The 12,388-nt window shown below is 60.5% G+C and overlaps 1 protein-coding gene across 1 annotated transcript; it reads left to right on the top strand.

Annotated features, from left to right (window-relative positions):
- The first annotated feature begins 2,782 nt into the window (after positions 1-2,782).
- C2CD4C (C2 calcium dependent domain containing 4C) lies at positions 2,783-4,265 on the top strand. Its single transcript, XM_082621711.1, has one exon. It carries the CDS (start codon positions 2,792-2,794, stop codon positions 4,052-4,054), a length of 1,263 nt encoding a protein of 420 aa, XP_082477837.1. The 5' UTR covers positions 2,783-2,791; the 3' UTR covers positions 4,055-4,265.
- Positions 4,266-12,388: the final 8,123 nt, after the last annotated feature.

Here is a 12,388-nt window from a genome sequence, read left to right as displayed (position 1 = left end):
GTGGGGTCAGGTCCTGGGGCCCCTCCCCCACTGAGTCCCCTTCCTCACCGGTAGCAGCATCCGTGGAACCAACACTGAACTCACACGTTTCTGGGCCCTGTACTAAGCGTTTTGCAAATAGTACCTCACCCTGTGGAATCTTCACTCTGACGCTGCAATTCAGGGGCAGGTGTTATGCCCATGGACTGCTGAGGACACAGAGGCACAGAGAGATTTGGACGCTTGCCGGAAGTCACACAGCAGGAATAGTTGGCACCAGGATTTGAACCCGGATACAAGGCTCCAGACTAGCGTCCTGAGCTACTCAGCGCAGAGACCGGCACAGAATAAACTCACTGCCCTCCTCCCCCAACCCAGCTGGGAGGAAGACCCCGCTCCCAGCGAGGCAAGGGTGTGTGGGGAGCGAAGCCCCAGTACCCAGGCCGGCCTGTCATCAGGACGCCTGAGGGAGTCACCTCAGCCATCCTGGGCAGTGGCTCGAGGTCCCCGCAGGGAAGAGCATTGTTCTAGGGTCACCCTTCCTACTGTGGCACTCCAGGCCCAGCAGGGGTGACTGACATCAACCGAGTAATTGCTCGAGGGTATTTTTCATGAGAGCTGAAGTTAGTGTTCTGAGAGCTGAAGTTAGTGTTCCGCGGGCTGTGTTGGGCTGTGAGGCGGGGCAGGCAGGGCAGGCTTCCTGGAGGTGGCAGTGAAGTGATGCATTCATTGGTATCTGCCTCCTTTGTCAGACTGTGTGGCCACGCCAGTGTTGCCCCCAGAACAAAGGGGGGCTCAATGTTTGCTGGGTGAGCAAAGTTGAGACAGGCCTCTTGAGGGAGCCTCATTTTCCCCATCTGGACAATGGGACTCTAAGCCCCACCTCACTCCAAGGTCAAGTGGAAGTGTTGGAGGGGCCTCTGTCCAGCTCCAGCTCAGTCTGCCCCCAGTCCCCCCTTCTGCTGTTGAACCAGCAGTCACTCCAGACCAGCCCCCATCCCAGCTCCAGCCAAGACGACGCTCGGGGACATTTCTGGAAGAGAGGAGGCTCCTGGAATATGATAATTAAATAAGGTCTAGGCATCCCCTGCTGTGCATCAGTCTTGGCAATACATTATCTTGCTGGACTTGGGACTGGTCACTCGGCCTTGGATTCCAGAAGAGGAAACTGAGGCTGGGAGGGAGGAAGGAGTGAGGAAGAGGGGGGTTGGGGCCAGCAGATCACAAGGGTGGAGGGTGGAATCCCAAGTCATGCTGTGGTCTTAGAGCTGCCAGGCCTGAGTCTCCTGGTCTTACCCTTGCTGGTTTATCCATCTGTGAACTGCAGGGGGGTACTCTCTCCTTTCACCCCGAATCACATTTTTCCTGTTACATTTTGTCATGGGAGCCACCAAACCTACGGTTAGTATTTACCTGTGTATTTCTGTATTGGCGTCCTTCCGACCAGGACGCATCACAAAGCTGGCAGCTGCATGCCAGTCACAGCCATGTTCCCAGTGTCCAGTAGGTGCTCGATAAACATCTCTCCATGAAGGAGCAGCGCCCTGGCCGGCTTCTCGGGTGTCTGCACTGAGCCGCGTCTCAGCGGCTAGCTCCTTGTTTCTAGAAAGAAACCTTCACCTTCCTCATGTGCAAACTGGAGACAGCCATAGAACGTACCCGCCTGTTTTTGTGGAATGAGCTGGGGGGAGGACGCTAAGAGCCTGGAACTGAGAAAGTGCTCAGTAATAAATTCAGCTGCCGTTATTATTACTGCTGTTCTTTTACTCGTCAGCGTAAGTCGGGAAATGGCCCTCAGACGAACTGAGGCAGGGGCCTGGGGTTTCTAGGGGCGTCAGCAAACCGCCACCACCTCCTGCCTCTTTCCCCCCACCCTTTCAGTCCCCGAGTCCCGGTGAGGCTCCTCGGTTCTGCCCGCCGTGGGCTGCGCAGACCGCCCGCCCGGTCCCGGGGGCAAGCGAGGCGGGGGAGGAGGGCGGCCGTACTAGGAGGAATACGGCGGCGCGGCGGCCAGCTGGGCGGTTTCCCGCCGCCGCCGCCGCCGCCGCCGGTGAATGAGTCCGACTGCGCTGCCGCTGCAGCCCGACCGAGGCTGCGCCCGCGTCCCCGCGCCCCCAGCCTTTGCGCCGAGACCCCGGCGTGTCCGCGGAGCAGCCAGCCTCGGCCACCATCCCCGGGCAGGTGAGTTCGCGGCCCTGCCACGCTCCGCGGGGGCTGCTAGGACCCCAGCCCCACCCCCAGCCGAGTCCCGCGGGGCGGGGTGGGGGGAGGAGGGGAGGGGTCGGTTCGCCGCGCCGCCAGCCCCCAGACTCACCTCCTCTCCCTTCCCTCACCCCGGATGCCTGGACCCTCGGCCCGGGGAGAAGCCACAGGTGGGTGGGAGCTTGGGGGGGTGGTGGGGCTGGGACACCCCAGGGTCCACCGTACGCCCTGGGGTGTCTTCCCCCTGGACTGAGCGCGGACCCCTTTAGAAAGCGCTTTGAGATCCTCAGAACGGGGGTGAGGGCGAGAGTGGAGCCGCAGTCCCCTGGGAGCTTCCCGAGAGTCAGCGCCGCCCCCACCTCCCGGGCCGGGCTTCGGCACTTGGAAGTTAAGCGCGATTCCTTCGGGGAGGGGAGAGGAGGGGCGAGCCCACCCCGCCGCTGTCCTGGGCCTCAGCGCCTTCTGACCCCGCTGGCCCCCTGCAGGGCTCCCCCCAACGGGTGCCGGGAGCCCCTCTTCCAGCCCCCGCGTGCAGGGGGGCCTGCAGCTCCCGAACCCCGCTTCTCTTCCCAGGCTCCGCAGATCCCTCCAGGCTCCTGCCTCCGCCCCGATGAAGAAAACCAACATGTGGTTCTTGGAGCGGCTTCGTGGGTCAGGGGAGAATGGAGCTACGGGGGGCGAGGGTGGGGACAGGGCCGCCAAGGGGCCCCTGTACAGCAACGTGCTCACGCCCGACAAGATCCCGGACTTCTTCATCCCCCCGAAGCTGCCCGCCGGCCCCACGGAGCCGGAGGCTCAGGCTGAGCTGGGGCCCTCGACCTCGGAGCAGAACCTGGCCTCTGCCGCGCCCCGCCGCGCCCCCCGGAGCCCCCGGCTGCCTGCCAAGCTGGCCGCCGAGAGCAAGAGCCTGCTGAAGGCGGCCACCAGGCATGTGATCCAGATCGAGAGCGCGGAGGACTGGACCGCCGAGGAGGCCGCCACCAACGCCGACCCCCAGGCCCAGGGGGCCATGTCGCTGCCCTCGGTGCCCAAGGCCCAGACGTCCTATGGCTTCGCCACGCTGGCCGAGAGCCCCCACACACGGCGCAAGGAGTCTCTGTTCCATAGCGAGCACGGGGCTCTGGCCCAGGTGGGCTCCCCGGGCACCCGGCGCCGTCGGGGGGGCGTCAAGGCCAACGGGGGCGATGGGGCGCCCAGGGAGGCCGGCGGTGCCCTCATGAGCCCGGGCCGCTGCGTCAGTGGCGGGGAGAGCGACACGGGGTCCTCGGCCGAGTCCTCGCCGTTCGGGTCCCCCCTGCTCTCGCGCTCCGTGTCGCTGCTCAAAGGCTTCGCCCAGGACAGTCAGGCCAAGGTGAGCCAGCTGAGGCACTCGGTGGGCTGCCACGGCTCCCTGTCGGCCGACGACAGCACGCCGGACACCAGCCCTGGGGCCCGGCGCCGCCTGGCCCGCAGGGCCACCCCGGAGCCCGGCCCCGAGGCCGGCGCGGCGCCCCGCGCGGAGCACGCTGTGCGCATAGGCCCGCGGGGCAGCGTGCGGCTGCTGGCGGAGTATGAGGCGGCCCAGGCTCGCCTGCGCGTGCGCCTGCTGGCGGCCGAGGGCCTCTACGACCGGCTGTGCGACGCCCGCAGCATCAACTGCTGTGTAGGCCTGTGCTTAGTGCCCGGCAAGCTGCAGAAGCAGCGCAGCACCATCGTCAAGAACAGCCGCCACCCCGTCTTCAACGAGGACTTCTTCTTCGACGGCCTGGGGCCGGCCAGCGTGCGGAAGCTGGCGCTCAGGATCAAGGTGGTGAACAAGGGCAGCAGCCTCAAGCGGGACACCGTGCTCGGGGAGAAGGAGCTGCCCCTGACCTCTCTGCTTCCCTTCTTGTAAAGGCCCCCACGCCCCCTCCTGCCGGCAGAGGAGACCCCACCCCCACCCGGATCCGGCAGGGGAGGTGGTTTCCACTCAGGCTGCCCGGCCCTGACGCTGCAGCCCATGTTGGGGGTGTCCTGGGTCATGCTGTTTTCCAGGGGTTAATGTTTCCAGAGGAGAAGGGAGGGGGCTGCCGGGGGAAAAGAAAGGGTCAGCTTGCAGGGCTGAGTCCCCCTGTGCCCCAAGTTCCATGCCCCTGCTTCACCCCTTCCGGAGTTCTGGAACCTGGGCCAGGAGGCAGCTAAGGCCGATCACAGACCCAGAGGCCGCCGGTCCTGAGGCCCAGTCATATCTTCTCCTCTGCTGCATGAGTGTCCTCCTGTCACCGGCCTGCCAGACCCTGCCCCCCGCCCCCCCAGAGATCAGGGCCAGGCCCAAGTTCTGCCCACGGTGCCCCTCGGGGCTGTGGGAGAATCCCCTCCTGGGGTGGGCTGGCTCTGGGCAGTCCTCAGTCCTCCCAGGCTCTGGAGGTGAGAGCCACGTCTGAGAGCCACTGCCTGGCAAAGACGGGCAGCCGTGGAGGAAGTCCCAGAAGATGAAAATGGGGGCAATTGCTCCCTTCCTGCCCCTCAAGCGAGACAGCCCTCCTGTCAGCTGTTTTCCTCCATCGCCTTCTCTACTCGGGACCCTGCGGCCCTGCTGGGCGTCGGGAACTTCCCTCCCCTGGAGGGGTTTCTCAGAACGTGCCCAGAGAGTAGTGCCAGCCCGGGGGCCCCGTTCCTCCCTGGCCCCTGCGGTTGGGGGCTGCTGCCCCTGCCCGCTCCTGTGCATTACCCAGGAAGTGATGCCCAGCGACCGATGGCCTTGACTTTTACTCCACTCGTGTACATAGGTTTTGGTTAGGGTGGGTGGGACAAAAGGGAGGCTGGGGAGACCCTGGTTGTGGCTTTTCGTGCTGCTAAGACCGCTGCATGGGTTTAATTGTGTCAGTATCTGGGTCCTTGAATGATTTTTGTGGAGGTTTCCTGCTCAACGAAACAGAAACGATACAGTTTGAAGCAGGGGCCAGGCAAGGCCAGCTCTGCCCCTTCACCTCTCCTGGGCTGCCTGCTGGGCAAGGATGGACCCGGCCAGTCTGTGGGGATCCTGGGGTGCCCCACCCAGTCCAAACGTTGTCCCTACTGGCTCTGGGTCTCCAGATCATCCTGGGGGAGGGGTGAAGGAGCATGTTTCCCTCTAGAGCCCTGGGGCGGGGGGAGGAGCATGTGTTCCCTTCTGCACATGTGGTGAGACATACCTGTGCACCCTTGAGGCTGAGAACGAAATCCCTTGGCACTAGGGTCCCTTGCTGTGCCCCCTCCGGCCTCTGTCCTGGGCCTGCTCCCTTAGGCCCTCTGCTCCGGGGGACCACCGGGCCAGGCCTGTGGGTGGAGGAGGCAGACAGCCCTGCATGGAGTGAGATGCTCAGACTTTCAGCCCCCTTCTCTGACCCTGACCGCTCACATCCCCGGCTTTCCTTCTGGGGGCCCCCATTTTATAGGCCCCTGCACTGTTTGACATCTGTGTTTGAAATTGACTGTGGGTACATCTTTAAGACATCCTACCCCAAGTGTTTGTTTATAACTGCTGTTTTTAGTGCAATAAAGGTGTTTCAGGGATGCGGGGGTGGAGATCTGCTGGCTTTGCTGTTTAATAACAAGAGAGGAGTTTTGTCTTGAATTCCAGGGAGGGTGGCGTGAGCCTTCAGGGTGAGTGAAGCCCTCCCCAGCCTTTTAGAGCTTCTGGGCCTCTCCTGCTTGGAGTGGAGGCAGGGAAGCGAGAATGCAGCAGGGCAGGGACCCCCAGGCCCTGATACGAGGACATGAGACGTTCATCCCGCAGGTATGCGTGAGAGCGCGCCTCGCCAGGGCCACGAGCATCCCATCTCATAGGTGCGGAGATCCCGCCTTTCAGTCACCCTCCCGAGGCAGCCTAGCCCAGAGCCAGGATATGAATCCGCGCCCTCACTGCAGCCACTGGGGAGAGCCATGCCAGGATCAGCCCCTTCCGCGCTCTGACCTTCTGGGGACAGAGACTGGACGTACAGGGCCGTCGTCGAGGGGGACCCCCTCAGATGCCATCAGCTGCCAAAGCGGGAGCGCCGCCGCTGACCTGCCCCTCGCTCCCGTCTGGTCTGCCCCAGCCCGTGCAGTCAGACAGGAGGGCAGCCCCCACCCTTGTCACACACCCTGGAGACCCCCTGCCAGGGGCAGTGGGTTGGGGGCGTGGGAGCTGGCTCTGGGCCATTCACATCTGTGCCTTCGCACAGCTTGTTCTCTCTGCTTGGAATGCCTCCTGCCCCTCAACTTCCCTGCTCTCAGGCTCTAGCTGAAATGGCACCTCATAGAGGAAGCCTTCCTGGCCCTCTCTGCTGTGTGTTCCCTGTCCCACCTCAGCTCACAGGCTGTCTGGGGTCGTGTCTGTCTCCAACCCCAGGGCTGGCAGGTTTATCTCCGTGAAAGGCCATCTACAGCCCCAACACTGCGCTGGGCCCCAGGGAGGCTCCTCACAGTGTGTGAATCCGTGGAAAGCCGTGGCCTGACCCTGTCTCTGGGTTCCTGCAAGGTTGCTGGGGAACCGGGGAGCTGGCAGTGGAGGGCGAGGGTCCCAGCCCTCCCCCCTTGCTCCCCCTTGAGGAACTGCCCGCTCTTTCTAGCTTGGGTCTGACCCTGCCTTCCCCTATCCCCTGGGAAGTGGCTTCCTTTCACTCAGGGACCCGGGCTGGGGGGCAGGCCTCCCATTACGGAAGCCTGGGGGTCAGGCAGTGCACAGGGACGGGAGGGTGTCTGTGCAGCCCGGGACTGCGCAGCCTTCGCGAGTGTGGGAGTTGCAGCTGGTGTGGGCTGAGTTTGCTCCATTTGACAGGTGGGGAAACTGAGCCCCAGGGTGTGGAATCAGACCAGCTGTTCCCTCACCAACTTTGTGCGGGTTGGGGTCCTGAGCAGCCCCCACCTGCTGACAGCCTGCCAGATGAGCTGCACTAACCAGGCCTGGTCAGGTTCCAGGATGTGTTGCCAGGGCAACCGGGCGCCTTCTTGCCTCTTTCCCACCAGCCACTCATGGATGGGCAACCGGTGTGTGCGCGTGTGTGTGTGATGTATGTGTGCATGCACACATTCACGCGCCTCTGTGCACATGTGTAACTGTGCTGTAGGCCTTATGCACATGTGTGTGAATGTTAGTGTAGCCATGTGAATGTGAGAGTGCAGCCGTGTTTGCACATGTGTGACAGTGTGGGCATAAACACGTGAGTGCACGTGTGTGCTCGCACATCTGTGGATTGTGCACGTTTCTGTGTGTGCACCCTGTGCATGTATGTTACCTTGTGTGCACAAATGTTGCTGTGTAACGTGTGGCTGTGCACATGTACGTGTGTTTGTGCATGTGCGCTTGCGCTGTGGCTGCCCTGTGCAGCCCCCAAAAGCATGCCCCCAAAGACATAAATAGACTCAAGAAGACCCCCTCCCTCCCCTCTCTATGCTGGTTCCCCTCTGGGAACCCCCTCTCCCACGTTCTCTCCCTCTACCTTGAGGTCTCAAACCACTGCCTCTTTCCCAGGGCAGCCCCCACCCCAGTGGGGTCAGACACCCCTTTTATATTCCTTGTTAGTGTCATACTCGGCCTTGTAATATTGATCCTATCAGAATAGTCTGTTGTTGCACCTGGAACATTCCAGTGTTCAGCCCAGGGTGCAAATGAAGGTGGTGTCAGCACTCTCTCCTTCCAACCCGGCTACCATCCAACATCTTCCTACTCTCAGCTGAGGCTGTGGTCATCCAGGTCCACCACTAGCAGTAGGCACCTGATTTGGTGAAGATCGCAAAACCATGCCCCTTTCTCAGAGTGGGGCCAGCACAGGAGACAGCAGAGCAAAAGATGAGGAGTCAAATGCCTGGCAACATGGTGGGCACCTGGATCCAGCTATGCCTGAAGTCCATCTCACCATTTCAGTTCAGAGGGCCAATAAATTCCCTTCTTTGCTTAAGCCAGTTTGACTTTTTTTTTTTTTTTCATTTGCAGTCAAAGATCACTGATACAGCATCTCCAGTCTGAGGAAAGAGGAACAGCACCGACCTGGGGTGCCCCAGTCTGACACGGGAAAGGGAAGCAGAGAAGGAAGGCAGCATGGGGAAGGCCTGGGATTTGTATATCCCACAGAGCTGGAGAAGGTGGCCCTGGAGTGAGGGGGTGAGCTTCCATCAGGGCATTCATCAAGAAAGGCTTTGCACAAGGAGCAGAATCTGAAACAGGGAAGGAGCGCTGGGGCAGCAGAGACATTCCAGGGGGCTTGGGAATCCAGCCTGCAGTAGGCCTCCATCCCACCCCACCACAGCCCTGATGCACTGCCCACCCTAGTCTGCCCCCTGCCTTCACCTGCTGCTCTGAAACCTTCCATGGTTCCCAGGGCCCCACACCCTGGCATGGGAGGCCTGCTACGGGCGCCCTGCCCTGCAACCCATGCACTTTCCCGGCAGCTTGCGTTGTGCATACACCTCCCCCGGCCTGGTGAGCCCCCCTCATTGGCAACCCATGTCTGGGGTCTGGGAATCTGAACCCTGACAAGCGAGGGGAGCGTTCCACGGCGGAATTCAAGCCCCCGATTTTTCACTCGCCCTGTGTTCTTGGGCAAGTCACGTGGCTTGTCTGGGTCTCAGGCTCCCCACGCGGTCGATGTGATGGGTCCATGCGCGGCCGCAGGCGCAGGGCAGCGATATTAATCTAATCACATCAGGATTTTAATTACAGGCCCTGTCAGATCCACTGAGGCCCGGGCTCCCCTGGCTTCCGAGTGCCGAGGGCCTCTCCCCCACCTCCCCCGCCCCAGTGTGGGATTCAATTAAGCCTTTGTTTTCTTCTCAGCTCCTCCGCGGGTGGGAGGGAGGGGCTGCCCGCAGCCGGCTCTGCTGACTCGAGGAGAAAAATGACTTCAATAAAAAGGAGCCGCGGGTGGGGAGCGGACCCCGGATGCGCACCCCTCCCCCGCGGAGCCGCCTGGCCGAGGCCCGGCTCCACTGCGAACAAGCTGGCCTGGCTCTGGGGCCTCAGTTTACCCGCGCTCCCCCCACCCCGTGCAATGGGGACATTGCGCACTCCCTCCAGGGCACATAAGTTGCGCACATACCGTGCAAGGCCCGTTCACGAAGCCTTTACCGAGTGAGAGGGACGACCCACTGGATCCTCAGCGAGACGCTGCCGCCCCCACTCACACATGGGGAAACCGAGGCCGGGTGAGGCACAGGGGCCTGCCCAAAGCCACCCAGCTCACAGGGGACAGGACGCAATTCGAAGCAGCGCCGGGTGCAGACCCCGAGCCCTCAACCCCGCCCAGGCTGCCTTCCCACTACTGGAAGGCTCCTTCTCCCCGTGAGAGGCCCCCCGGCCCGCCTGGACCACGCCGCCTGGGTTTGAATCCTGACAAGTCACCGTCCTCTCTGTGACGCGGTTGCCTCTCCAGAACCTTGTCTCCTGCCCCTTGTGGTGGGGGCGGAGACGAGGGCAGACGCAGCACAGACACGGGGCCCAACAGGGCTGGGCGGTGAGGTTCTGCCTCATGCCCTCGGGCGGTAGAGGCTTTAGCCTTGCCCAGAGAGGTCTGCGAGGTGATCCATGTCCCGCCTGACAGGACTGGCCATGCCAGGAAGACCAACCTTGCGTTTTAGGGTGGCCTTGCGTGACGGCATCAGTGGGCCTGGAGATTGAGGTCAGCTGGTGGGTGAGCAGGCATCACACCGGCACTGGCCCCCCGTGTGGGACCTGTGGTGCCGGGAGGGGCATAAGTGGACGGTGGTGATGGCGAGACCCCCTCCCCACACTCCTCCCTTGGTAACCTGTGCAGCCTCTCAGGTGCCTTCAGTGAGGTCTGCGAATCCCTTCCAGAGAATGATCAAACCCGAGGGTGGTTTGGAGGACCCCCGAACTTGCAGTTGGTGTCAGAAGTGGAGACTGTGCCCTCTGACCTTCCAGCTTGGCTAACTCCCCATCGCTGCCCCAAGCCCTTCCTAGGAGCTCAGGGCCTGGGTTGCTATGGTGACGCAGAAAGCCCCCCTCCTCCAGCCACCTGACTTATGCTCAGCCACCCCTGCTTCTCAGCCAGAGGTGCCCAGCCCCCCACAGCCCACTCTGCCCCCCAACATTTCCTCAGCTCCCACAGCCAAGCCACAGAAACTCCTTCCTTGTTCCTTGAAGTCGGGGAGGAGCTTCAGCATCCCCATATGCAAAAGCGGCTGCGGGGGCTGGGATGATGGCACCGTGGAGTCTTCAGTGCGTGCCTGACCTGCCTTCCAGTCCACAGCCAGCATCCCCGACCTCTTCCTGACCCTCGGAATCCACAAAATGGTTGTTTCACAGTGTTTTGTGGTCTGAGTCACCAGAACCCCTACCTGCTTCTTGGAGGAGGAGGTGCAGGACACAGAACGGGAGAAGAGCTGCGTGGATCCGAGGTCGGCAAGTTCTTAACTCCCGGGCATATCGAGGAGGCTGGTAGTTGGAGAGGTGGACCCTGCAGGGAGGGTGGACTTTGTCTTGAGGACAGTGGGGAGCCTCGGGGAGCGAGGGGCTCTGGTTAATGTTTTAGACCCTGCAGCATCTGTGAGGAAGGGGCACTGTTGGGTGGCACAGAGACCGGGCTGGGGCTGCTGCTGATTCCAGAGGAGGTGGGAGGGCGTTGGGACTGGGCTGGGCAGAGGTGGACAGGACACATTTGACAGACACCAAGGATGCACAGCATCCGGGATGTGCTGGCTTGGATGTGAGGGCTGTGTGGTGGGGGATCTGCGAGATCCTCTCTCTCTCGGCCCCATTCAGTCCTGCCCGCTAGCAAATCCACCTCTGCCTTCCAAATGCCCAGAATTGACCCTGCAGAGAGGGGACCACTGCACGTGACAGCCAGGTGGACCTCAGCACTGAATGTTGTCCCGTGAAGGACACTGTGCAATTCCACAGGTAAGAAGTTCAAGAACAGCCAACAAGAGTCTTTGGAGACAGAAGTCAGGCCACCTGGGGGTAGTGGCCAGGAGAGGTGAGGATGGCCTCTGGGGAGCTCTCACTGTCGGCATTTTCATCTGGGTGACAGTTGCTCGGTGAGTTTATTTATAAATGTTCGCTGGGCTCATAAGGGCCAAGTATCCAGAACGCATTTACAAAATTCCTACAACTCAGCAACAAAAAGATACATGACTCAATTAAAAAATGGGCGGGCTTCCCTGGTGGCTCAGTGGTTGAGAGTCCGCCTGCCGATGCAGGGGACACGGGTTCGTGCCCCGATTCGGGAGGATCCCACATGCTGCGGAGTGGCTGGGCCCGTGAGCCATGGTCGCTGGGCCTGCGCATCCGGAGCCTGTGCTCCGCAACGGGAGAGGCCACAACAGTGAGAGGCCTGCGTACCACAAAAAAAAAAAAAAAAAAAAAAAGGGCAAATGACCCAAATAGACACTTCTCCAGAGAGGATACACAAATGGCTAATACCCCATGAAAAGATGCTCAATATCATTAGTCATCAGGGAAATGAAAATCAAAACCACAGCAGTACTACTTCACACCCGAAAGATGGCTGTGATCAGGAAAACGGAAGATAAGCAGGGTTGGAGAGGATGTAGAGAAATTAGAACCTTCCAGCTGCTCAGAGAATGTGAGATTGTGCAGCTGCTACGGAAAACAGACTGGCATTTCCTCAAAAAGATACACATAAAATTACCATATGACCTGCAATTCCATGCCTAGGTATACTCAGAAGAATTGAAAACTGTTCCTCAAACCAAAACTTGTGCATTAATGTTCATAACAGCATTATTCACAGCAGCCAAAAGGTGGAAACAGCCCAAATGTCCATCAACAGATGATGGATAGACACAGTGTGTCCTTCCACACACGGGAACATCACTCAGCCAGGAAAAGGACAGAAGCACTGACACTCGCTACAACGTGGACGGACCTGAGAACACGATGCTCACTGAGAGAAGCCAGACACAGAAGGACACACAGTGTGTGATCCCATTGATGGGAAACGTCCCGAACAGGCAGATCCGCAGACACAGAGAGTGGATTCGTGGTTGTCAGGGTCTGCGGAGGGGGATGGGGAGTGATTGCTAATGAGGACAGGGCTTCTTTTCAGGGAGATGGAATGTTCTGGAGTTAGAGGTGATGGTTGCACGTTGTGTCTGTACTAAATGACACGGAATTGTTCACGTTAGAATGATTTTATGTGACTTCAATTTTTAAAAAAGTTCACCGAACTTGATGTACTTACATTTACCGCATATAAGCTATATTTCATTAGAAAGGACATGAAAAAAGCATTTCCCAGAACCTGCCCAT

The sequence above is a fragment of the Mesoplodon mirus genome (genome assembly GCF_964341445.2).
Source record: "Mesoplodon mirus genome assembly, chromosome: 5".
Classification (NCBI taxonomy): domain Eukaryota; kingdom Metazoa; phylum Chordata; class Mammalia; order Artiodactyla; family Ziphiidae; genus Mesoplodon; species Mesoplodon mirus.
This window is presented reverse-complemented; position numbering and strand designations above follow the sequence as displayed.

What these genes read in the sequence shown, in the direction of transcription:
- C2CD4C (XM_082621711.1), top strand. Translation starts at nt 2,792, where the DNA reads ATGAAGAAAACCAACATGTGGTTCTTGGAGCGGCTTCGTGGGTCAGGG.